A 27,822-nucleotide genomic window follows, 5' to 3' on the forward strand; every position below is an offset into this window, starting at 1 on the left:
AGGAATTTTTTTCCTTCCCACAAAAAATAATAACAGAATAATAGAGTTGGAAAACTTACCGACTGAAGAGCCTGAGAACCACGCATATAATGACGAACATAAGAGCCATTCCGACCAGTACTCCAATCATAGCAGGATCCACATATGTCACCGGTTCAACTGGTTCATTCTTGCCTGAAAAAATAAATGCGAACACGTGGAAGAGAAGCAAGAAAAAACGAGGGAAGGAAAATTCGTAGAGTGCTCGAAATCACGCTCTTCTTGAATTTCCTTTCTGTATTTTCATTTGTATTGCTCGAAAACAAAGAGAGATGAATGATATTGTTGTAATTTTATATGTTTTTCCATAGAGAATTATTTTTGATCTTAAGGCTATAATTCTTCCGAGCAACACATATCACTCAATGGGTCAAGTGGTAGAGTACTTGCTCTATGATGAAAGTGTTCCGGGTTCGAATCCCCTTTAGGTCAACAGGAATTTTTCTGGCGTTAAAGGGGTTAGAATTGCATCCATTGAGCTTCACTGCACTTGATTCCACGGGCATGGGACTAACAACTTCATCCCGTATAAGAAAAAAATAATAATGCATATCTAGAACTCCCCTTGCTTTGTTCCTTCATGGAATGTTGTGCCAGCACTATTATTATTATTATTAATTGGAAAATTTGGGGTCAAAGTAGGGTGGGCGGGGGTAATGCGACACATAGTCTATTCCCCTCAATTCCTACTTTCATCTCCGAGTCGGCTAGATGCCTGTTAGGGCCTTGATAGACCTGAGGATTTGCTGAGAAACAGCTTAGCATAATTATATTCGAAAGTTAAACCACATTTCGATCATTTTAAACTAAGCCGTCTCTCGGCTTAAGTCATAAGTATGTCAATGACATTAGGCCCTGGTACACTCAGATGAGTGATGGCAGATTAGATAACCATTCCCAGTAGAAAGTCACGACCCTGAGGCCAAGAAACAAGGGATCTGGTCCTTCTAGAGAAGCTTGGGCGAGGGGCTGACAATATCTCCCCGGAAAAGCAAGATTGTTACGAAAACTTGCAAGGAGTCTCCGATAGGACGGACTTTTCCACAGTGAAAAGTCGCCAGGAGTGGAGAAGGTTATTGCGATAAGTCCGGTCTCGTAAAAGGACGTTGCAGCCACCTAATTAAGTGCAATTGAGAAACTTGAGCTTGAAATGGCTCTGGAGATCCGTGGATGGTGTTGTAAGGGATAATGTCCCTTCGCATCGATCTCAGAAGTAGCCCACCCCGGCCTTCAGAATTAAAACCATGTTTACTAAACCCAAAAATCATACTCAGTCACATCTGATTCTCTAAGCCAAGGTTCAGACTTCTTGCAAGTACACTTCGACTGCTTCACCCTCAGGTTAGGATATCATCATATCGACACGCTGTGCCTATGTAATCATATAAGACATCGCGGGAGTGTAACCTACATTTGGAAACTGAATAGGATGACATTGATCAAGTAGTAGGAAATAGACCATGCGGTTTCACAGCTACCACCTGATTACAATCAGAAGGTTCATGTCGCCTCGCCTGTATTTTTAGACAAGAAAATCTGTTCAGTGATTCAGAGATCGTCAAAAAGGTTTCGTCTCTGAGCCCGGATGCTACAACAAAGTTCAGATCCTACAGGAAGTCTTTAAATTGTTGTTTAAAGTCTTTAAATCAAATCTTTAATATAATTCGCTAAGAAATAAATTATCTTGAAGAATTTGGAGTTTGACATTGAAGTCACGTTAGAAAGAGTAATTAAAGGACATAACTTCACAAAGAGTAAAAGTCAATTAATCAACTTTACAAAGAATATATAAAAAATAATATAATTTGTTTTTGAACTAGTAATAGTTTTCCTTAACCTGAAATTGCTAAGGTTTTTCATGGATAGCAAAAACAACAGATCAATAAAATTTTACGATTGCATTGAATATTTAAAGTGTGTGCTAACACCTTTGAGGACGTCATAGGGTTTTTTTTTTAACAAGATTCCGAAGTTGAATATTTCTAAATTCTCCATTATTGTTGAAATGTAATCATTTTGTAGCTGATTCCAAGACCTTTCGACCGATAGGTCACGTTCACGCCTCAGATTTTGCAAATACCTGCTAGAAAAAGATTTATAACTTGATCAAAAAATATCCTATCCTAACCTATTTCACTGAGAAAAAAAGACGGTGCTATTAACTTTTTTTTCCTCGTAACTTTAACACATTTAAGGTGTAAAAATATATCAACATTTTTTAATGTTAATTTTACACCTCTTTAAGTGTAAAATTAACATGAAAAAGGGTAACTTTAACCCATTTATACACCTAAAAAGCATAATATTTACACCGATTTCGGATCAATAATGCAGGGTAAAATTAATATTTGCGGAATCTTATTTTAACTTTTTCGAATTTCTCTCAGTGTTTGGTAAAATTTTTGTCTAAAATATGCGAGATACAATCCTGACATTCTACATATCAGTCTTCCTTTGAATTCGAGCAAGAAAATGAGAAAAGGGTAGGAATTTAGTAAAGAAGCTTAAAGGGGTGGTTAGTTTCAGGTCATGTGGCTTTACCTTTGCACTCAATGCTTCCGTCCTTGTTCACCACGGGAGTCATCTCAAACCGACAAATGCAGCGTCCATCGCGACACTCCGTCTGAAAGTTGAGGGCTTCGCACTGTTCATTGAAGAAGCAACTTTCGTTGATGGCAGCCTCTGGAAAATCAATAAAATAGCCACCAGAAGCGGGTCAATTAAATGCTCATATCTCATTCACATAGTTCATCATAAAGCTTTTCGTACAACAATCAACAACTGATTTTTTATGTCTATTAAAATACAATCCATGTTACATTAATATTAATGAGTTTATTTAAAAGGAAATTACATTTGGAAAGTACAAAATCAATATAATTTTTAATTAATTTTCCAAACAAGTACCGAATGATGTGCTTTTTGAATAATTTTACCAATATTCCGATTGCTTTAATACCACATAAATACTGTATTGATTAAAAACTCGTGAGAATGGAAGGGGGTTTTGAATCCTTCACAATCGCATTTAAACAAAACACCGGTAAAACTCCAATAATTCCGCAAAATAATTATCGTTAGTAATTTGTGCAATTTTCTCTTTAATTTATTCTACCTCCATAAGCTCCATTCTCACATACAGGAATATAATATCTTCATATAGAAGGATAATAACCACATTTAGCTTTATACCTACATTGAGTTTGGGTTATTAAAAGTTGACAAAATAATTCTAAACTTCCAACCACTAACCTTGTAATGAGCTTTATTTAAATTCCACGAAATTGAGCTACATAATTAATCTTTCATTTGAACTAATTGTGCTATTCAACACAAAATAAACTTCACTGGAACTATTTTCCTTTGTCTCTAAAATTGCGTTTTGACTATACGAAAACTAATATAGACAAGCAATTAATTTATTTAATGTGCTGATTTTGCTATAAATTTTTATGCTGTTCTGTATTATCGTTAAGTATTTTATAGGAAAGGATGCGAAAGGTGCAAAGTTGGTATAGAAATGACAGGAACATTATGTGCAAGAATTTATTTTTATAGAGAACTTTTCATAAGCTTAATTCTTCATATTTAGTCTGAATTACTTAGCAGTGATTCTTTACAATCTCAGGGACTCCTTTACTGAAAATATTTCACAATAATTGACAAACTTGACAGATATGGAGGGAATTTATGATTTGGACACTTGATGGATCGATTAAGTGATAGTGCACTCGTTCTATGATGCAAGTGTCCCGGGTTCGAATCCCTTTAGGTCACCTCGAATTTTTCTGGTCTTAAAGGTGTTTGAAATTGCATCCAATGAGCATTGCTGCACTTGAATTCACGCGGCATGGGACAACCCATACCATATGTAAGGAAAAATAATAATTCGTGTCAAGAAATTCCGGTTGAGGTAAGGTCTAGTTCCTCTATTCTGCCAATATTATTAATAAAGGATAATATTGTTAAAGTTATTAAATTTAATAAAAGATGATAAATTTTGAAGCCATATCTAATTTTTTTCAGGGCAACTTCCTATTAAAAAAAAGAGAAACTCGAGAGGATATTAGGGTATTGCAATATTAAATATTGCAATTTATTCAGTAATAGTAATTAGGGGAATGTAGGCATGGTTTGCATAGAGTGAGCCTTCAAACGATGCAAATTTTCTCTTTGTTTGCAAAAAGCCGACCTATCATTTCACATCTCATTTCATGAGTTTAATAATGATCTATCTTATGGCTAATAAATGACGAATTAGCTCAAATAAAGAGAAAATTTGCGTTGTTTAAAGGTTCACTCTGTGCGAACCATACCAACATTCCCCTAACTTAGCGATAGTTACAAAAACATTATTCTAAATATGGATGATAATGCTTTAAGCGGAACTGCTCTAATGATGGTTCATGGTATCTTAAGCTCAAGACAAAAAATAGTAAATCATTGGTAGAGTAACTGTACCAAATTTCGTCCAGCTTTCAATTTCGGCCACTTCTTCACAAATTACTGTACACTGTACTTCAAATTCTTATAAATCTTTAGTTTTCGCATACACCCGAGATTATAATGCAAAAAATGTCGCTTCGACGAACTTTGAAAGAAACATTACCCAAAGCTATGTCTATATTTTTATTCATTTTAAAATGTGTTAAGAATGATTCTAGAGAAAACAACGTCGATAAACTATATATACTAGGTTGCAAGCAACACTTCTCAAAAAGAAATAACAAAACAATCAAATTGTATTAAAAATGTTATATTATTTCAAACTTCAGATTTTGACGCTTGCATGCAACTATGCCGAGATTTGGTACAATCACCCTATTTGTAAATTTTAATTCGTAAAAAGTAAGGTAAAAGTAAGTTTCAATTCATAAAAGTCTTTTTCTTGATTTGTGGGTTGGTTAGCAACGTTAATTCGGCGATAGATTCAGTGTCTGCCAAAAGTTTCTTGACAAATTTATGTTCGAGACATCACGTAGAAAGTGATAGAAAGAATATTTTTTTTCTTTTTGCGAATGAATTACCTGTAATCCGTAGATGCTATTTATAAATAAAAAAATATAATTCATTTTGTTTCATATAAAAAAAAAACAATTGTTTTCCCAAAGTTTATCAATTTCGATGGGTCAAAAGTTTCTTGACTCATAATAGTAACTCATAATGGTTAAATACGTTCAACAACTAACTTCTTTTAGACAAATTATATTTGAAAATCATGTCATTTGAAAGACAATTAGGGGGAAGTGGGGCACCTTTAAAAGTGAGGCACCTTTGTAATTCTGATTTTTCACCTACAGTAGACTCTCGCTTATCCGTGAGAACGGGACCTAAATGTCATACGGATTTTGAGAGTGATACCCATTAAATTGTTTGAAATTTAACGATTTTTTGTTTACATTGAAAATTTATGGAGTGAATCCTGACTTGATTGAATCCGACAGTCTCTCTAAGCATGCGTACTGTCCAAAAAAGTTACAGTGAGTAAGAATTAAAGTAGATAGAGCACATTTGCTTAACAAAAAAAAACCCAAAACGGGAACAATGTGTCATCAAAATTTTGAAAATTCAACTGTCTCACGGATTTTTTTATGTCACCCGGAAAAAGAGTCCACGGATAAGCGAGAGTCTACTGTATTTTTAAATAAAATTGAGCCTTATCGTGATATAATTGAGGCGCTCGGAGCAAAAAAAAACTATGTATTTCCCTATTAAAATAGCGTTTTTTCCTCTGAGCTTCTCAATTAAGCTTCTCAATCTGTTTGTGTATAGCTAAATTATATCACGATAAGGCTCAATTTTATTTAAAGATAGGTGAAAATCCCAATTTCAGAGGTGCTCCACTTCCCCCTACGGCCGGAATGAATCTGCGTCGTCAATTGTCAAATGGTATAGAAAATCGTGACATATGATAATGAGGCAGGAATACATGTGGAAAACGCTACTGGCAGGCCCAGGATTCCGACCCAGTTTCGACACTGTAAATATCTCTGATAGTAACCAAATGATATCTGTTTCACAAATTCAGAATCAGTTGGTTGCTGAATGGACACAGGCCACAAATATTAGAAAACTCAATCGCAAATTGAGAAAAGTGGTAAGAATGATAGGGTGACTTCTTGAATTGCGTGAGTAAGCAAGTTCAATCTGAATAAAAGGTTACAGTTTTACTTACAACACGTTAGAAAAGTTAATCTGCAACCTTTTAGCCAGATTGGACTGGGCGAATGTTATGCCCTAGACACACTTGCAACTTAAGCCGAGAGGCGAATTAGTGGAAAATGTTGGAAATGCACTTTTATCATTATTTATAATAATATTAAGCTAAGCCGTCTCTCGGGTAATCCTCATATCTGTCAAGGCTCTTAGAATTGTATGCTAAAGATTCGTACAGTTTATCTGAAACAGAAACTTTGTTAATGATACTATAGTGCGTACCATTACCATAAGGTCACTTTCCAGAACTCAAAATTTTTTGACAGCGCAACATCTTTCTTAAATTTCAATTGAAAGAATATCAATTTTACACGTTTTTGATCGTATAACCACGATAATTTCAATAAATTCTTTTGTAATATTATTAGGCGAGATAATTTTTATGCAAATCTTTAAAATTAGTGATTCCAGCGTTTTTCAGAAATATTTCTATAATGCGATTTAGCATATTATCGATTAAATTTTCGATGAATTTATTTCAGGCTTGTTCCAAGCATCCAAAATTGCAGATTTTTACTCCAAAACGTAAGTGTTAATGGCGAATATTGTCCTAAATATGGCAAACAAGAATTCCCCAAATATTTTCAATTGGATTGAGGTCAGGAGCTGAAGGAGCCAAGATTTTGGTATTCAGACTTCAAATTCAATTTAAAGCTTCTGCGCTCACATAGATCCGAGCATTATCCTTATGGAATATGAAGTCTTGGTGCCGGTTTACCAGAATGAAAAGTAACAGATCACCTCTGAGACCGTCTATATAATCCTGGTTTTTCGAATAATGCTCGAAACCATATGAGCGCAGAATCTTTATATTGGATCCGAGCTCAGAATATTAAAATCTTGGCTTGGCCACCTGACCTCTTGAACTCCTGACTTCAATCCAATTGAAAATATTTGAAGGATTCTTGTTTGCCATATTTACGCCGATTTTTGCCAATTCACTTACGTTTTGGAGTTAAAGTCTGCAATTTTGGATACCTGGAACAAACCTGAAGATAAGTTCATCGAAAATTTAATCGATAATATGCTAAATCGAATTATTGAAATACTTCAGAAAAAGGCTGGAATCACTAATTTTAATGATTTGCGTGAAAATTATCTCGCCTAATAATATTTCAAAAGAATTTATTGAAATTATCGTAGTTATACGATCAAAAACGTGTTTTCTACCGCAAGAGGCGCTCGTAACTGATCTCAAAATATAACTCCCCAGCGAACACCAAATGCTAACCGATTTCAAATCAGCTGACAACATATTTTCAACTGAATTCTGCTAACTTTCAAACGATACTTGCGAGGCAGTGCTATTTCCATATATTTGGTTAGCACTTTTTATTTGAGGACTGCTAACCGATCAGCATATTTCTGCTGACCGGTGAGCAGTGATGCTGAACGATGCCCTTTTCAGCCAATTAATTGTGTTCGCTGGGCCTGAAGATTTAGTCCAAAAATTCGGTCAAACTGAATATATAAAATTTTAACAACAATCCTCCAAATCTCTTTAACTAACAAACTTTTACATAATTATTAAATGCGTATATTTGCAAAATTGAATTAATAGCAGGAATACGAGGCTTTTCATTTAAATTTTTACTTCATGCTACTTAACACTCTTTAACTCTGATTTTGAATTATTTCCAGGCAAAATGAAAAAAATAGAAAAATGCGCTAAAAGTACCCCCTACAAAGCAGTTCAAGGGCGAGCATTATTATCCAGTCTGAATTTCTTTCACTGTGCACATTACCCTTAACGAATTTCCCTTTGAACGCGATAAAGGGATAATGAACAAAAACTACACAAAATAAGCTACAAACTTCATTGAGATAAAATCACCACTCTATCATTTTCTTGCATCAAATAGCTCCTTGTCGTCTTGTATTTAGAAGTTTTCCTCTTGAAAATTGCATGAGGAAAAGGCTAATATATTTCCAACATTTGACTATTGAACTTTCAATTAATGTTTCTGTAGCTTTATTTCTGAGGATTATTTTTTTTTGTCAAAAATTTATTCCATGGTAATTTATTACTCAGCTCAACATCAAAATGTGCTATTTGGGGCGGATAACGAGGTGTTCACATGAAAAATGTAGTTAAAAGGGATCGTGATGCAAAATGCAGAGTCAGTCGATGAACTTGTACATGTTGAATGGGCTCCAATGCATATTCATTGGCTTTGGAGCATAAAGTGGAGCGGGATTCATATCGATTAGTCTCCCTCAGTGGGGAATTTATGGGCATTTGTGGTGAATTCAGGCCAATTACAAGGGAATCTATTGCCACATAGTATATTTGGAAATTCAAGATTGAATTCAAAAAGGATGAAAATTTGCATTAAATATGACATTTCAGACAATAATTAATGAAAGATTCATTTATACCATTTATACCGTTCCAAAGAGAAAGTACCATGACTGAGAATTGATTATTTTTACTAAGCATGAGCGAGTAATATGGTTCAATTATTTCAATCGAAAATTAATTCCGAAATTTAAATATGTCACATTCAGCAACTCGTGGGGAAATAATAATAGTCAATTGAATGCTAAAATATGCGTGACAAAAATGATTTGCATAAAAAATTAACTTTCATCTAAAGACGAATAAAAAAAAACACATATTCAGCATAATATTCTTCGTGTATGATGTTGAGTAATAACCAGAATAGTAATTTCAAAAATGATTTTAAAAAGCAAATGGAAAAATTCTTCTCACCTTTTCCACATTTATCTATGTGATTGGTGGCAGGAAGCTCGGGCACGCATTGGCATGATTTCTTCTTAGGATCACAGGTGGAACCAGGAAAGCCACAATCATTAGTCACATCGCACTTGTCGCCAAACTTTCGGTTTCCTCGGTTAGTGTAATCTGCCAAAAAAGTAATTTAAATGAATTATATTGATATTTTCTTCTTTGGAAGCCCTCCAAAACTTTTGCAATCTATTAGTCTCTGTCAAAGTCCCAAATTAACATGTAATAAATTAATGAAAAATTAACGTAAATATAAATTTGATTAATGATTCGTTCAAGTGAAAGATCTGGTAAATTACTATGACCTTTCACAGGACTACAACTTTTACCATAATACTTATTTTGAAAATTTGAATATCTCAAAAGTGCGATTTAGAAATTCATTAAAGTTTTAATGTGTAAACCAACCTTTGTTTTAAAAGCTCTTTAAAACAAAAATAGTATGACTTGATATATTAAAATTTCAAGGACTTTAAAACAGCGTAGTTAATTTATAGTTTGGGATTATAAAGCAACTTATGTTGATTATCTTAGTTTTTCACAGTTTTCAAACCGATTTTTAGGTATTTTAGTCGCAAACATGGATATTCCAAACATCTGTGAATGTCTTAATTTCTAAAACGATTTCATTGATTTAACCGTTGAAGGACGAATCGAACATTGGTGTCCTAAAACTTAAAACTAGTTTTTCGAAGCATTTAGAGAAGAAAATAACTTTCCATAGTCAAAAAAAGTGTTTGTTTTTTGGACACCGGTGACCTACTCGTCCTTAAAAGGTTAAAAAGATGATTTATGTCTTGATTCGTTTAGTATTTACCTTTTTTCTCAACTCCGACAGAATTTATTATTTTAAATATTCAATTAAAAAATGCGTCTTTTTAGATTTTTAAATATTTTAAAACTGATTCCTAAACTGGTCAAATGGACGTAATTTTGCCCAACCTCTGCTAAGAAATAAGTCCTCTGTACAGTACTAAATTCTTTATGGTAAAAATGTGGTTATGATGTGGTCAAAATATAGTTATATTGTGGCCAATACAAAATTTATAAATAAGTACATGATCTCCACTTTATTCTTCTGATATTTTGGTATATTCCTTATTTCGCTTTTTTCTCATTATAACGTCTATGACATGGATCTGGTTCGAATTTTAATATGCGATACCTGAAGTACCGTTGAAAATCGAATATATAATATATAGGACGCCTAGAATAATCCTTAAAATAGTCATATTTTTGGGATTAATTCCTCGAATTTAATCAATAGCGTTATAAAGAAAAGTCTTCATAACTCTATACGGGTCCTGGTCAAAATCCTGAAAGCCAAAATCCCGAATTCTTAAAAGCGTCATAGCTACTCTCACGATAGCATCCACTGCATCCGTGTTTGCTGGAGGCAAACGGAAATTTTCTGTGTCTTGGGTATTATTTTATACATCATCCACCATATAATTTTATCCCTTTCAAGATTTTGAACATTCGGGATTTTGGCTTTTGGAATTTTGGCTCTCGGCATTGTGGCTTTCAGGATTTTGACGCTTTCGGGATTTTGGCGTTTGAGATTTTGGCTACCTCTGCTTCATACAACCCCTAAAATCCCAAATCAAACCTAAATAAAAGTGAATTTCAAATATAGAAGAAAATTTTTTGATGAGGGATTGATTTTAGAAAATCGAAGGGTAGAAATTCCTGGTAAAAGTCTTCAGAACTAAATACTTGATATTTTATTCCCGTATGGTGAATGTTAAAGCCCTTCAATTATTATCAATCGAGTCAAAGATTCGTAACGGAAGCATCAGTCAATCCTCAGGGATTGATCAAGAGAAACAATTTAGTTTTCAAACAAAAAAGAGCCCAATATACACCTCGAGGGTCCTTCCTTGATCCCAAGACCTTACTCTTAAATTTAAAAGATTAGGATCGATCTAAGAAGTTTTGTAGGATCAACCCAAGGAACTCTCTTGATTGATTTTACAAAGAGAATACTTAATTTTGATAGTTTAAGAATCAATTTTAGAAATTCTGTAAAATTAATTTGTAATCGGAATCCTTAGAAATGTTTAGATTAGTTTTATAAGCTTTGAAGATCGATTCAAGGAAGTATCTGGGTTGATTAGAGAATATTTAATTTCAGAATTTCTTGGATTGACTTTTCAAGTTTTGCAGGATTAAAGCTAGAAAGCCTATTTGATGATTTTAGGTACAGAATACTGAATTTCAAAAATTCTGAGAATGATTTTAGATTGCAGGATTAATTCTATATAGAAACCTTCCGGCTTGTATTTAGAAATAAAATTATTTAATTTTAAGAATTTCTAGAGTATTTAATTTTGGATAGTTTTAGATTGTTTTAGAAGTTTTGTAAATACTATAAACAATATTCGATTATATATTTTAATACTTTATTTTAGTAGTTAGAACGAATTATAGTTTTATACGTTTTCAGAAGAAAATGTGAAAAAAAGAAATAATTTCAAGATATCCTAACATCTGTTAATTGTTTAACGTCAAAAATTTTACCTGCTTTTAAAGTTTTCTGTGAGATTAGCTTTTAAATTTAATTAGGAATCGTGAATATTTATGGCACATGAGAGAGTCGGCATGTTTGAAACACTTTTAGGTTTTGACTTAAGGCATTACTTCTAAAACTTGGTAAGTATTACTTGGACTTGAATAGACTTTATTAAAATAACTCGATTAGTTTTTTTGTCACACATGTTTAAATAAATCAAAGAATAATCCACATTGTCTCAAACTACCCGAGTCTTAAACATGCAGGTTCTCCCTTAGTATTTACAAAAAGTAATTTTGGAATTTACAATCAAGATAAATGTGTTTCGTTATTGGTCTATTGTACCCAGTACCCATTGTACCCAATCGAAATTAGAACTGCTTTAAAGGCCTGTACATTAGTAAAATTATTATTGAAATAATTTAAAACTAATTATAAACTTCGAAAAAGGAGGACCATATTAATTATAGTTTTACAGTCGACATAAAATAGAAAAAACTGCTCCAGTCAAACTTTTAATTGGAAATTTTGTGTATATTGTTTTGTTTGTAGCACGAAGTAACTAATTTAATTGCTTAAACTGTATATCAAGTACAATATTTGTACATTGCACTTTATAAACTTTACATGTATATCGTTTGATATATCAGTTGATGTGACTTTATGAGTTATTTTGGAATACTTTAACAATTTAGTGATTTAGATATCTTCAACGTAACGCGAGTTTTGCCAGTCCTTCAATGACATTCAGAAGTTCAACGGCGAGAGATTGACATTTTAGCTTTTCGAGGACCCCCCTAAAAATCTAAAACTGTATTCAAAATTATAATTTTAATTTAATAATAATTTAATTTTGATTACATTTATGATTGCCTTCTTTCTTGTGATATAAAAAATAGGTATATATAAAAATATGCTTCATTAAATTCTCAATATGAAATCTCAATATAATTATGAAAAATTTAGGGTCTGCCTTGTGAAAATACGGCCTGAAATCAGAGAGGTCAGATGATATTTTTGTATGTTTTCATATCTCCTCGCCAGAAGCTTCATTTTATCCTTTTCGTGGTATGTTGGGATCTTAACATAAAGTTTTGCCGAGTCATAAACTTCAGATCCAATTTACCTTCATAACACCCAGAGAGCATCCCAGAGAAATCTACCTCGAGGCACAATCTCTCATGCGATATGAATGAAGTTGTTACTGATATCATGAATAACATACAATTTCTTTTCGTGTTTCCCCTCCCCCAAACCACTGTTTTGCAAAAGAAAGTAATTCCTATGAAGAAATAATAGTTCTATCTACATAGTGAGAAAAAATTAATGACATCCGATGATTTATTACTCGCAGAATTTTTCATTAAAACCTCAGGCTTTTTTCTTGCTGGATAGAAGAAAGAATTCTATTAAATTCTTATTTTTTCCATACCATTTCGTCTTTTATGTTGCTTGAGATATTTTGAGGCGCCGCTCAAACAATAACATCAACCCCCGATTTTATTCTCGCAAAAAAGAATATATCACTAAGAAGATGGAAATTCATCGGATTCGGTGTATGATGTTATTAATAAATAATTTTCTATTTTCTTTCCATTTCCATCTACATTCCTCAAACTATGTTCACGTCTGAATTATGACTAAAGAATTAAGTGTTCATGTCAGTGGCTGTCGATACAAATTGACGCGTTCACAAATAATGACGATAATAATTTTATGAAGGAATATGAGCCATGTATGACAATACATGCTTTTGTATTAATGCATTGCATCGTAAAGTTATTAAAATGAGATATAGCATTGTCATTGCTATTGGATCAGATAGCAGCATAATTAATGAACATAAAGTATTGACTATTATTAAATAGAATTATTACTAAAAACATTTTTTTGGCATAAATGATTAATTTAGCGCTCTTTATTGCAGGGCAGTTGACCGTATAATTCTAAAAGGAAATAGCTCAATAGAATACAATCTATTTTATTCATATACTGAGCTAAGAATTCTAAACTTAAAATACAATAAAAGGAATGGAAAACCACTCTGACTTAAATGATTGGTCGAACTCGAGACTTAGATGCCATACCTCAAAAATATTCTCGCAACATTTATCAATATTAATCAAGTTCTTTATTTGTTCAATTCATGAGGAAAAGAGTAATGTTCACGAGTTTAAAGATTTCGCAGTGTTTTTTGAAGGTGCAATTTTTTCTTACGTTTACCAGAACCGATTTGAACCAATTTAATCACTCAAAACATCGCTGAAAATACCTTAGGAGTGATACTGAATCCCGGATAAAAATTAGTTATCACTTGAAGGACCCACAGTAAAAAGGTGACGTAAAAAGCTGCGCGGTAAAAAGGTAGTTTCGAAACGTGTACCGCAAAAAGGAAACGAAACCATATACTAAATTTCATCTGAAAAATTCATCTGCTCACAACTCAACATTGCTTCTTATCATGAAAATCTCAAAGATTTATCTGACCAAATTTCTATTTCCCTGCTTCCTCCAGGATTAGAGTAATTTCTGAGGAAGAAATCTCAATGATTATGAACCGATCCATTACCAGGTCATAACCGATTAGAATTGGTATAGGCTAGACGGGAATTCTAAGACCTTTCCAGCGAGCCCAAACCCAAACTTTATTGAGAAATACGCTTTCTAGAGCTTTCTTAACCTTTGAACTTGAAATTAAGAGTGACCCAATGAAGAGTGATCTCACAGTTAACCCTTTAACGACGAGGCACTTTTTACGGGCTGAAAATCAACAATAAAAATTAAACTGAGAAACATAATCAATGATAAGTCTTACATCTAACCTTGGAAAGTCCAACAGAGTCTGATTCGGTATATTTTGTGCTTCTATGAACGATAGGGACAAAAATAGCCCAAAAATTTAAGTAATTTTTCTGACAATACCAATGAATAATATTTTTCGCTTTAATGAAAAATATTATATATGAGTATTGTAGTTTTTATTGCCAAAAGGATTTTGCTTAAAAAATATTAGAAGTATAAAAAATAATTAAAATCAATTATGAATTTGAGAATTTAAAAATTCGCCATTTTTGAGCTTAAATATTTACTACATATCAAATAGCTAGAGACTTGCATAAAATATTCTAGATTCCTTCAACCTTCTACTTTACAATTATATACAGACATAAGAATGACATAACTTTAGGTACTCAGGAAAAATTATTTTCTTTATGTGACACCGGTGTTCCAATCGTCCTTAAAGGGTTAAGCAAAGCCCTTTCTATCATTTTTTGGAGTTCATTTTCGAGTTCTGGACAGCGGTACCGTGCACGAGGATCCTATTTATTAATGAGCCGTAAATGAAGAGTGCAACTATATACCGGGCTCAATAACCTCACACAACGGCTCTCTTTGTTCAGGCCTTATGTGAAGTTCAGGTTTAAGGTTCCTTTGAGGCAATTTTTCCTCCAACAGGAAATCATTCCTCATTAAAAGGTTACAATACTTGCGAACAAGTGAATCAAGATATCCAAATGTCCTACCGGGTGGAAGCCAACCTTCCATGTACCTCCTAAGCGCAATCTAAATGCTGCCATACCCACCCCCGTTTTGATATCAAGTGGAAGTGGATAAATTTTAAAACGAATTTCCCGGAATTATTATATCACATATTTCATAAATATATTGAAATTATAAACAATATAAAGAGGGTAATATTTATTAGGCTTGGTAAATGCTTTGTCGTCTTTAGAGGATTAAAGATCGGACCTCAAATTTAGCTGACTTTGGGAAACTTTATAAGTTCGGCACATTAATCCCCTAGGGATACCTCATCACAACATCTGGCAAGTGATATCAGCACGGGAAAAGTGATTATTTGTCACTGATGGTGATGTGCAAATCAAGATTGGCAGTTCATACCCATCCAATTTGCATTTTACAGTGAAACCACACATTGTAGTTTGTTAGTAAATATCCTGGAAATAGTGATAGATAAGCACGAGATTGTGTCAATTTAGCACAAAATACCAACTGCACTAGCTTTTCCCCCGAAACACTTTATAATCAGTTCCTAAAAGCAGGAAGGATGAATTTGCAAATCTTCTCAAGATGCCATATACTGTTGTTTGCGATGTGCAAATATGTAATTAATGATTAATTTATGAAAACTATTACGTCAAAAGGGTTAAATGTACATTATGGCGCTTGAAAATGAATTTGTCCTTGTCACGAAAGATATTTCGGATATAATGTATGATAATGCTAAAAGGATATTCTGCAGAAAGACATAAAAAGTCAACTGAATATTTAATAGATTGATTAAGAATTTGCTGTGCATGGGTATCATACCCAGGAACTTAGATAGATAGGTCATTAAATTCTGCTGCATGAGAATTATGGGTCATAAAAAGAAATTGTTCGATTTTCTCACTATTTAAAACCATTTGGTTTACGTATTTTGCAGAGAAACGATTAATTTTATATAGTTCAATTTTGGCAGACTAGCATAGGTTTAATAAATTCTTAAGGGGAAGTTTTCAGAAAGATTTAAACGCTTTGGTACCCAAGTAGCAAAGAGGAGAAAAATTACGTTATTCCTACGTCAGTTAATATTCAAAATAAATAATATTCAAAACGGACAGTAAAGAGGACGAATTATTCTTATGCAGATTATTTTTTACGTACACCGAGAGAAATCCGAAAAATTTAAAATAACATTCCGGAAATGTTAATTTTACCCTGCATTATTTATCCGAAATCGGTGTAAATATTATGCTTTTTAGGTGTATTAGGGGTTAAAGTTACCCTTTTTCATGTTAATTTGACCCTTAAAAAGGTGTAAAATTAACATTAAAAAATGTTGATTTATTTTTACACCTAAAATGTGTTAAAGTTACGAGAAAAAAAAAGTTAATCGCACCCTCTTTTTTTCTTAGTGTAATAATAACGATTTGTTTTTAAATAGTTACAACAAATGTGCTTTTAAGTCATTACTACAATATTTAATAAATAAGTCTTCCAGACAAATTATGATAAGAACATATTTAATTCTTATTGGTCATTAAAAAATTGTTATGGTAATTCTGAAAACAATTAAAAACTCCCGAAAAAATTCAAAATAGGGGAAAGTACTCTCCCTTCGAACGTTCATGCCTTCGAATAATGTAAATTTTCTTTTAGTTTTCCTAAGAGACTTACACATTTCTATTAAATATTAGATGGCTTATCATCAATTGTTGATAATTCCGTGATAATTCAGTGTAAATCTCTTACGAAAAACAAAAGAAATTAACATTATTCGAAGGCATGTACGTTCGAAAGGAGAGCACTTTCCCCTAGTGCAAGAAAAAATTTCTCAATTTAAAAACCATCGATAGAAATGTTGCAAAGTAAGTTAAGTTACGTAAAAATTACCTCACTGCGACTCAAATGTTATGAGTATCTTTACGAGCTTAACTTAGTAAACTATTAGATTAAGGAATTTTATATCTTGTTTAAGCAATTAAACGAAAGATAAGCAATTGATTAATCAAAAAATCAGAGAATCAGGAATAATTTATGGTGCTATTCTAAAAAAAATTATAAGGGAAAGTCTTTCTCATGAACATTTTTTAAGCACATGACTGTTCTCAAATGCTTCTACATAATCGATTTCTTCTTCGTGTTAGTTTCTGTCGAGACCGTTTAATGGTTTCTGAACACGGCAAAGAGGATTGTGGAAAACAGTCGAGACATGAACCAACACGAAGAAATGTTTATAATGTAGGGGTATTTGAGAACGGTTACGGAGTATCTTATAAACCAGAACATGTTGGAACGTCCTTCGTCGATGGCTTCCCAGGTTTCAGCGCCATTGCTTATTCCAAGAAAGTCATGAATCCAGCATCCTCCTCGCTTCAATGGCGAAGACCGACTGAGGAGCAGATTCGATTGTGCCTTCGGAATAATTGGTCGAACACTCACACCCTATATAGCGGAATTATAACGATATCCTAACATGAGATTAGCCACAGTTATAGCCCTCTCTCAAAGTCAACACCCCAGATGAAAAGTGATTAGTACCGTTGGCTTAGAAGAGTCTTCGTCAAGACGGACTTTCTCCCTCCAACTCCTCTGGTCTCAACAGTCCTAATCTACTACAATATTACTTAGAATTTTTAACGAAAGCTTTAAAGGAAAGCTGCCAAAAAGCTAATGGTAAGCATATTAAACCATTCCCTATTATTGAAATAACATAAGGCTTACATTACCAAAGGTTCTTTACATTCGAAGCGTTTAACAATCAATGTGAAAATAATGGAAATGGCCTATTGAAATGAAATTAAGTTTTGAGAATTAAAAATTGAGAACAGTTTCCAGCGCCACCTGCTGGAGAAAACAATTTCTTATACAATAAGTTTTAAAATTGGTCAGAAAATGTTTATGGGGTACATTTTCGAGGGTGAATAATGCGTGAGAACTGCGAAATATATTAAATTTGCGTTCGTGGTGAAATAAAAGCTCTCTCAAAGAACGATAAACAGTCAAAATGTGCGGTAGCGAGTGCAAATGCTCAATGATTTATTGCAAATTGCTTTTCGTTCGCGGCTAATTTTGCCCCAGTGGAGGCGCCTGGTGGAGAAATGTACCGTCAACTTTGTAATTTATCGTTCACATTGGAGCCCATTTAGGGAGGAATTTTTCGAAATAATACACTCACATAAGAGTATCTTACATATATGATAAGATTACTAAGGCTTGTAGAGTGTTTTGAAATAAGACCCTGCTTTAATTATAAATAAATATGAAGTTGGAAAGCAAGTTTAAGTTTTGTGGGCATGTTCAAATTGAAATTACATTGCAGAGCATATGTAGAAAATGTCTAAATACACAAGAGAATAGAGTCAGGATATCTTCTGGGCAAGAGAAGAGAGGTCTGTGATAAATGTGGCACAATTCCAGCCTCAGAAGCATTGCTCCAAAATGTACAAATCAACACAAGTTGATGTTAGCAATTTCGAGTGGCATATAGCAGAGCTTTTTTTCCCCACCAACACCCTTCTTGTACTACTAGTGCCCTTCTGTGTTATTGGGAGCTTTCCCTGTGGCGTTGAACTTGTGAACTCTCACTGCTGTTCACTTGGTTCTGGACTCCCAGAGTGTTAGTCTGTGCGTTGAATTTATAACACATAAGCACTGCCTTCTCTTCATTGCATAAATACAAGTATGTATATTTCAAGGGAAGGAAAAGTTTTTAAGGAAACGCAGAGGAAAGCTCATGTGCTGAGAGACAGAACAAGAAACTGTAGGAAGAAGAGAACACTACTAAACATAAAATGAATTGAGGCGCCAGTAAATCGTTTCCCATAACAGGGAAAAAGCAAAACTCTTGGTAAGGAAGCTACATGGGCAAAAAAAGACTAGCCACTGGGGCTCAATGTCGGTGGAGAAAGTGTATTGTGCACATGAACTAATCATTTATTCACGGTTCCACTGTTAAATTGTTAAATATATTATATTTTCAAAACAGATAAAAGTTCACCCATATACTTGGGGTGAAAGTTTAGTGCTTAGCAGATCGTTAGCAAGTAGTATCAAACTTTGGCAGGAAAGAAAATTTAAGATGGTGTTTGAAAAAAGTTTTAGTTTGTACAAATAAATTTGAGTTATAAAAACATTTAAAACTAAAACACCCAATTTAAAAAGCTCAATTAAAACTTAGAGAAAAATACCAAATCAAAAAAGCTGTGAACTACGGCAAATGTACCATATACTGAATTGCTTGTAATATCGGACACTTGTTATGTTATCAGAATTCCGCATTTTTTCATTTTCTATAGATTATACACAGCAAAAGAAATGGGAAAATGTGTAGCCTTAGAAGAGTTCCGAAAGGGTAAGAAACTTCGAGAAAATTGGTGTCCGAAATTCCGCATAAAGAATGTTTATCCAATGATTCATTTTTAAAACTAAAGGATTTTTTTTTTAGAGATAACCAATAAGATAAACTATCCTTCAAAGTTTAAGCAACATTTCTGAAAAGAAAATAACAAAAACTTTGAAATATGATACACACAGCTCTTCGTTATCCGGCACTTCGTTATCCGGGTGACAGCTGCCAAACACTGGCGGTTGATGTATTCAAAATTATTTTTACTAAACATGAAGTTTCTCCAGTGTGAATTGAAGTATTATTATCATTGTATCGAAGTTTTTAATACATAATTGTGATAAAAAATGAAACATAAGCACACCATTGAGAAAATTCTCTTGTTCTTTGTCAGACAGAAAATAAATTCACACGGCACAAAATAGAAAAACCGTTGATCATTCAAAAAACCTAAATGTCATTTTGTCCCCCAGTCAGCCGGATAACGAAGAGTCGAATGTACATAAATCTCGGAAAAATAGTATTTCAATGCAATCTATCCGGAATTTGGTGCAATTCCGAATTAGATAATTTATAAAAGCTTTTTGACACTCAACACGATGTTGTACAATATGCGTTGTGCATAATTTTAAAACTTTTGAAATACAACCCAATTTAATGTATTTATTATGTATTTAATATATTCGATTAACAGAATACAGATAAACTTTAAAATGAATTTGATTTATAATTAAATTGTTGGTAAAGTCGTGTTATCTATATTAAGCAAGGCATTGAAATAATATTTTGGCGAAGATTATTAAATTATTGATCCATGAAGAAAATATTTTTAAACAAGCATTAATATTGAAAAAAAATTTCTTTCTCTATGATTTGAATTCAATCAATAAAAACTTTGAGGTATTTTAGATTTATATGAATGATGATCTAAATATGATTAACTAATCATTAAAAAAAACTGGCCACTAATAATTCAGAAAAAGTATTTTTAAAATAAAAAAAAAACAAAAGAAGATTTTAAATTTTTTACTGAGATGTTCATCTAGAAAATCTGATAGATGATTGTTATGTAAAAGCTTAATTGATTAGAATGATGTCCTTATTTATAGGATTTTCTGCACCAGGATTAGCCAAAATCCCGAAAGCTAAAATAGCCAATGAGTCGAAATCGATCCCTATAGACAAATAAATCTAGAATAGGCAGAATAGGTTGAAATCTCAAATATGTTAAAATCTTGAAAAATCAGAAACCAGAAAAGCCAAAATCCCAAAAAGCCAAATTCCCGAATACACAAAATTCCGAAAGCAAAATTTTCGATACAGTAGACTCTCGTTCAATCGGCTCTTTTTTAATCGGGCGAAAAATTTTGTTGACAATTTTCACGTTTAATTATGAAACTAATTTGCTCAAATTCGCAGTTAGTTCTTCGTATTTTATCGTGATTCTTTATAATTGAGCACTCTATGTGGAATTTACAAAGGCTTTGATGCCTAAATCTATCGTTAAACCGGATGAAATTTTGCCCCAAATGCCTAATTGAGAGAGAGTCTACTGTAGCTAAATTCCGGAATTGTCAAAAATCCTGAAATGGGCGGAATTATATGGATGGTAATGTGTAGAATAAGGTTCTATAACACGGGAAATTTCCCTTTGCCTCCAACAAACGCGGATGTATTCGTGGGGAAAGCTATGATATGATACTTTTACAAATTCAGGATTTTTGGCTTTCAGGATATTAGCTTTTGGGATTTGGGCTTTTGGCATTTTAATGTTCGGTATTTTGACGTTTTAAATTTAGACTTTTAAGATTTTGAATTTCAGGATTTGCGATTTTGGCTCTTCAAGATTCTGGTTTACAGGATTTTGGCGTTCGGGATTTTGGTGTCTCTAAATCAAGATAAAAATCAATTTAGGATTACAATCTAAATTAAGTTGCAACCGTCTTCGATTGTGGGAAGATCCTATTTTTTCAACATGAAAAAATAAAATAAAATTGAATTTAGATTCTTAAATTTTGGAAATTTCAGAAAAGTGTCTACTATTTTGTTTAGTACGAAATTTTAAACATGTGAGATATTTAATTTCAAAGACAGTTTTTTTTAACACTAAACCTACCAAAACCCGGTCAAAGTGACCGGTTTAAAATTAACACATATTTAAACGGTACAATGTTAAGATAAAACTTTATAAATTTCTTAAAATATGCATGTAATATATTTTTTCAATGTTTGAATTTTAATTTTTTGCTCTTTTCCGAGACAAATTTTTTGATTAACCCTATCGCGGTTTGTCATTTGACCGAAAAACGAGCAAAAACTTTCGGTAGGTTTAGTGTTAAGATGATTAGTCGATTTTAAATGTAGAAAATCAAATTAGGTTTTATTTCAAAACTTAGGCAGACTTCACTTATAGCAACAATAACATTTTTCATGGTTCAATAGAGAAATAAAAGTATAATATATAAATCTCCCAATGACGATTTAAGAATTTAAAAATGTAAAATAAGTGTGCTTTTTTTGCTTATCTGAAACAGTCAGAAAATCTCAAAATTGAAATTTGGGTTTTTTCAAAATTATTCCGTATCTTAATCTGCGATTTAATCGTTATTTAAAGTTACTTCTTTAATAAAAATTCAACAATATCTCACCAAAATAGTTTTAAGAATTCAGGAAATTCAGAAATTCAGAAGAATTTAAAAATTCAAGAAAATCATTCAGTTAAATAAAATAACTTTTGATATTACTACCTATAAATTTTAGAACTATAAAATTTCAAACTATTTTCACGTGAAACTATTAAGTTTAATTTATGTTGAATAATAAAAACTGGAAACTCTTTAATTTCTTTAATATAAATTTTTTAAGTGTACTGGGTACTTTTAACAAGATTATTCATAGCTTTACTGAAACAGTAGGAAGGTGAATCAGAGTTTCGTCCTTAAAGGCTAAAAAGACATTTTTCCATTCCCAAGAAATCCTCTGTTCACCTAAGATATTACACTTTATTCTTATTAGGTATCTGGCTTTGAAGTGTAGTCAAATTACGACTAACCTTTGTTGTAACCTAATAAGGAGGAGAATACGAAAGCATCCAAGTTTTGGCAGAAAAGATCAATGGGGACTTTTCCTAAGACCATTACAAGATAGAGATAAGGTATGGAGGAATAATTGGATTTACCCCAAAAGCTAACCCAGACACAAAATGTCATTTGGTGGTTTCGTGTGCGTAAGGTTCTATCCTGAAAGTCATCATTCAGTTGGTGAATTGCAAAAGCTATAAATTTTGCTGAGTCAACTCATAAAATTGCTCTCACTTAGTCACATTATCGCTTCTTCATATTGTGGATTAATTTATAAGGCAGCCCACTCTCCTGGGAGAGACGGATGTGTGTGCTTTTGGTATTTCTGGTCACACCAAATATATTAATGTTAATGATTTTATCGCAAAATCGCTTGGTAGTCTACCTTTCATGAAAATTCTAGTTGAATTGTTAGCTACTCGTTTTCCTCTTGATTTCACATTCTTTTTTTTCGTGGCCTGAAATCCATTAAGGCAGAGGAGGAGTAATAAAGAAAAACTTATTCAATGTCAGAGAAATAACACGAAATCTCAGATAAGGACAGTTGAAGAGCTGTGCTGAAAAGATTTCCCCATTGAGATAGTGAAGGACGTCTATATGTTTATTCAACTTCCCAGAAGGATTCTTACTGCAATTCTCTGCGAAATTTTTCGCCTTTCCTTTGTCATGGGACCTCAAAGGAGGAAGAAAAGCTTTAGGACGAGGTTGGTTAAAAAAAAAATACTGAAATATGGCATTTTGCCAAGTATAAGCCATTATGCAGACATACTAATGCTCCGAACACGAAAGGAATTCACCGTTTTCTCACACCATAAATTCGCGTAAAGTTTTGGATGACACTGGAGAGTGGAGACCGCATCGGCCACAGGATTATGAATGACCATTCAGCAGGAAATATGTACTTTAAAATTGCCCAGAAAGGAAGGTATAGTGACCTCTAAAAATGTTTTATGATCAAAATCGCAGAACAAAAGGGAAATCTCTGCATCAGGGAATCTTATAAAAATTTCACTTTGCTGCAGTGAATTTTTTAAATGTTTTTTTTTTGTAAATTATATTAATGGGCACAGGAAAGGTATACTAAGAATTTCAACACCTCAGTCATTGTGCTATCTTTTTTAGCGTGCCACTGTTGAATTTGCAAATTAAGAAGAAGTCGAGGACTTTAAGCACACCACTGCTAATAAGGCCTGAAAGAATGAAGAAGAAGCACATAACACGGAAAAATTCTCAGGAAAATTTCCAAGAGGATTCACCTGGTAGAAACGGAAATGAATATCATGATAGGGGAAATTTAATTTAGAATCACCTTTGGCAGCGCTTTTCGAAAGTCATAAAACACGGTCTGTTTTATCAGATATAAACCAAGAAAATTCCACCATCTTGTCAGAATCACATTAAACGACCCCTAAGACGTAAAATCTTAACTAAGACCCATGATACTCATCTTATAAATTTTCAGAAGAATGAGATATAACATTTTTCACACTACACTGAGAGAAACCCGAAAAAGTTAAAATAAAATTTACCCTGCAGTATTGATCCAAAATCGGTGTAAATATTACTCTTTTTAGGTGTATTGGGGGTTAAAGTTACCCTTTTTCATGTTAATTTTACTCTTAAAAAGGTGTAAAATTAGCATTAAAAAATGTTGATATATTTTTACACCTAAAAAGTGTTAAAGTTATGAGGAAAAAAAGTTAATCGCACCCTCTTTTCTTTTCTCAGTGTACACAATTCAAGTGAATTTTCTTTTTAACTTCACTTTGAAGAAAATATTTCAACACATATATTATTCTTTTACCCAGAACAATATCTACTTCCTGAAAGCTCTCAGAAAATTCATTTATTGCTTCAAAATACATCGCTTGAAGCTATAGAGTTACATACAGAACTCGTTATTGATTTTCTTAAGAAAGAAACCAAAATCTTCAGCCAACAAGTCATATGCGTTTTTTTTTAATCTGACAATGGAAAAGATGTTAACAAAGCCATGGAGGATGGGGAACCAGCATTAGATGGAGCACGATTAAAATAAACTTTCTTGCAAGAATAGAGCAATATTTATGGAGTTCTGTCTATAGATTATGCTAACATTTCAGGAAGATAAGACATTGTTTTACCGGCATCACCCCAAGGTATAAGAATGTACATTTTCTTGACGAGAACTTTATGAGTGTGTAGTTTGAAAGAAGACGATTCAGAGTTAGAAATAAAAATGTGCACCTCAGCATGATGTTTAAGTATATGTTCTAAACTTTAAATACATTTATAATAATACATTAGTTGCTAAAAAATTGAATTTCGGTAATGGCTGTGTTGAACCATCTTGTCCAGTAGGGGCTATTTTAATTGAAGATGCATAGTGGGCCCAAATCAAAAACCAATGGTGCAATGATTCTGTAAGGTAAAAAAAGTATTTTCGCATCATTTACCGGTTTTCAAACGATTTGAACCGATTCATCACTCAAAAGATTCCCAGAATAGTTTTAAAAGTAATAGAATTAATTTTCAGATAAAAATTAGTTATCGGCGATGAACCGGTTCATCACCGATTGGAACACATTCAGTTTTATAGGAAATTCTAAGACCTTTCCAACGATTTCAAACATAACTCCATTCACTTGATAAATGCGCTCATTTTCATGTTTTTTTTTAAATCAAAAAACAGAAAATTTCAAGCTCATGACCTAGTATAATTCAAAATCGAAATATTAAGTATCGCTCTCTCTGTGGAGTTCGAGCAGTAACTGAGCAAAAAAAATCTAAGAGATAAATTTGCATTGAATTTTAAAATTATTTTACGAAAGAGTAATAGTTTAGTAACCCAACTAGAACACCTCAATGTCTAATTTAACCCCTAATGTACTGTTGAACATGTTTAGATTATTCTGAAAAAACTTTTAGATTTTTTTTAAACATGGTATTTACCATACACATACACATATATATATATATATCGATCGCTCAGAATAGGAAACGAATAACTCGCAGTAGGCAAATTTTACAGGAGAACGATTTTAAGCTGACATTTTACATGCAGAGTATAGGATTTTTGAGATTTAAAATCTCTATAACTTTGAAAATAATTATATTTCAAGTAAAATATTCATAGGGAAGGTAGAGGGTAAAAAAAGTGTCGAAAAGCGAATAAAACGCTTTTTGTAAAAAATCGAGTTATTCGACTTATATTCTGAGTTGTCGATATTATAAAAACCCTAGTAACAAAAATTTTAAAAATTCTTCAAAGAATTTGTAGCACTTTGTTCAAAGTCTGAAACAGTACTTCGTCCAAACGACCTATTTTTCGGGAAAAGTGATATAACTTTTCATAATAATGATCCAATATAAAAAAGTCTTTTAAAATTCATCGCAATACCATGTACGCTGAATTCCCTACATAGTTTTTAATTAAGTCATTGCAATATATTTTTTGCACATGAGGTTATTATATTGTCCAAGTATAATATCTTCAAACTTCTTCAACATTTACCGCATTAAACTTTGAAGGATCCAGAAGATTCAGTGAAGCTGTATGAATTCTTTTAAACTCGTAATATCTCATTCTATTCATTTCTCAGAAATGAGTGACATCATTATTAACACTTGTGGTTTGACACTGGAGTTTTTGGTCACTCTTGAGATTAAATGCACAACTTTGGAGTTCTCTTCTAGAGCTAGATGATAAAGTTTACCTATTTTAAAGGCAAGAGATTAATTTCACGGGGTTGGATATTTGCAGAATAACGGGTTTAATAAATTCTTAGGGGGAGCTTGTAGATTACCGAATTAATGATTCAGGCTTAATTGTGCTATTTAACTGAAAAAAAATGAACATTTATTTACCACTTTACTGTTCTCAATTGCTTCTGCATCGACTTTTAGTTGGTCCCTATCACGACTGTTTGGTGGTTTTAGAACACATCGGAAGATTCGGGAAAACCGGGAAAACAGTCGGGACAGGAACCAAGACATTTCCCCTTTCATTTTTCATTGGAATAATACCATAAACTGGCTTTTCGGAGAGCTTTTCCATAAAGCTTCTCTAGATTTCGTCACTAATGCTAAGACAGCGATTTGCACAAGTTTTGCTTTTTGACCACAATCGCTCTAAAATAGGGTAAGTGTGCCAAATTTCAGCATAACTGCATGCAAGCGCCAAAGTCTCAAGTTTGAAATGTAATATTTTTAATAAAAATTGATTTTTTTATTCCTTCTTCTTCAGGAGTGTTGCTTGGAACCTTGTAAACCGTTTATCGTCTAGATTTACTCTAAAATCATTCTTAATACATTTTAAACGAATAAAAATATAGACATAGCTTTGGTGCCCTATTTCGGCCACCTTCATTCTCATAGTTCGTTGCCCTTAGGGAATTCTTCCAATGCCTTTTTCACGTCATCTCGTTTGTCGAAGCTACAGTGCTGTCTCTCTATATGCACACTCTCTATATGCACAGCTTTTGTGTCGGTTGCATTCAAAATCAATTTGTTTACATTTTGACAAAGTAATAAAGAAAATTATTTTCTTGGTAACTAATTTTTCCTGTTTTTAATTTTCTGAATTTTATTTTTTCTGTCTCATATTATATTTAAAATAACACGGGAAATTCTAGAACAATAAAAAAATGATAATTTATTAAAAGAAAGAAAAAAACCGTTGGGAATTTCAAAAAAAGTTGTGCATATTCAGAGAGAGAACTGTCAAAAAAAGTACCCAAACTGTGCATATAGCGAGACAGCACTGTACATTTTTTTCATTCTTTTGCATTGTATAATCTCTGGAGTATGTAAAAACTATAATTTCATGGAAATTCGAGGAACAAAAAGGGTGGTCGGAATTGCAAGCTGGCCGGAATTTGGCGCACTTAACCTATATCTTTTGACCATCAACTATTTTTATCACAGATTATCTATTCCACGCAAAAAAAATTGTATGAGATGACAAGTGTTAAGAAGAGCAAAGATGGGCATATTCGTGATGAACTGCTTGGAATTTTTAGGACGATGGAGACAATTGAGATATAGCAATAAAAAAAGCATAACTCACCAAATTCCGTTGTGGTAATTTCTGGTCCCAGGCTATATCCATTTAAGAGATCCCCACCATTATCACTGTCCCCCTTGACGCCTCCAATGGCCAGAAGAATGGCCAGAGGGACGATCAGGAGGACACTGTGAAGGCGATCGAATGGGAATCTCATTGGTCTCGAGGGTGTTTGTGGCATCTCATGGTGCTGTCGCTTGTTGTTGATGTCTTTAGCTATGTGGGGCATCGATGCCCCAAATTCCCTCATACTGCCGTCTCCAAATCCTCATCCATCACGCTGAACTCCAAAGTGCTGAGTCTAGGGGACAACATACATAAATATTATGT

At 32.9% G+C, this 27,822-nt stretch overlaps 1 protein-coding gene across 1 annotated transcript; it reads right to left on the minus strand.

Annotated features, from left to right (window-relative positions):
- Nucleotides 1–55: 55 nt before the first annotated feature.
- Nucleotides 56–27,742, minus strand: LOC129799807 (uncharacterized). Its single transcript, XM_055844035.1, has 4 exons — nt 27,496–27,742; nt 8,969–9,121; nt 2,581–2,721; nt 56–174 (listed from the first exon to the last, which is right to left on the minus strand). Exons 1-4 carry the CDS (start codon nt 27,740–27,742, stop codon nt 56–58), a joined length of 660 nt encoding a protein of 219 aa, XP_055700010.1.
- Between the last annotated feature and the right edge of the window lie 80 nt (nt 27,743–27,822).

The sequence above is a fragment of the Phlebotomus papatasi genome, chromosome 1 (genome assembly GCF_024763615.1).
Source record: "Phlebotomus papatasi isolate M1 chromosome 1, Ppap_2.1, whole genome shotgun sequence".
In the NCBI taxonomy this organism is placed as follows: Eukaryota; Metazoa; Arthropoda; class Insecta; order Diptera; family Psychodidae; genus Phlebotomus; species Phlebotomus papatasi.

What these genes read in the sequence shown, in the direction of transcription:
- LOC129799807 (XM_055844035.1), bottom strand. Translation starts at nt 27,742, where the DNA reads ATGAGGGAATTTGGGGCATCGATGCCCCACATAGCTAAAGACATCAAC. An exon ending in AATTACCACAACGGAATTTG is followed by an intron (nt 9,122 to 27,495) that starts GTGAGTTATGCT and finishes CTTTTTTGGCAG; the next exon opens with ATTACACTAACCGAGGAAAC. An exon ending in CGGAAGCATTGAGTGCAAAG is followed by an intron (nt 175 to 2,580) that starts GTAAAGCCACAT and finishes TTATTTTTTCAG; the next exon opens with GCAAGAATGAACCAGTTGAA.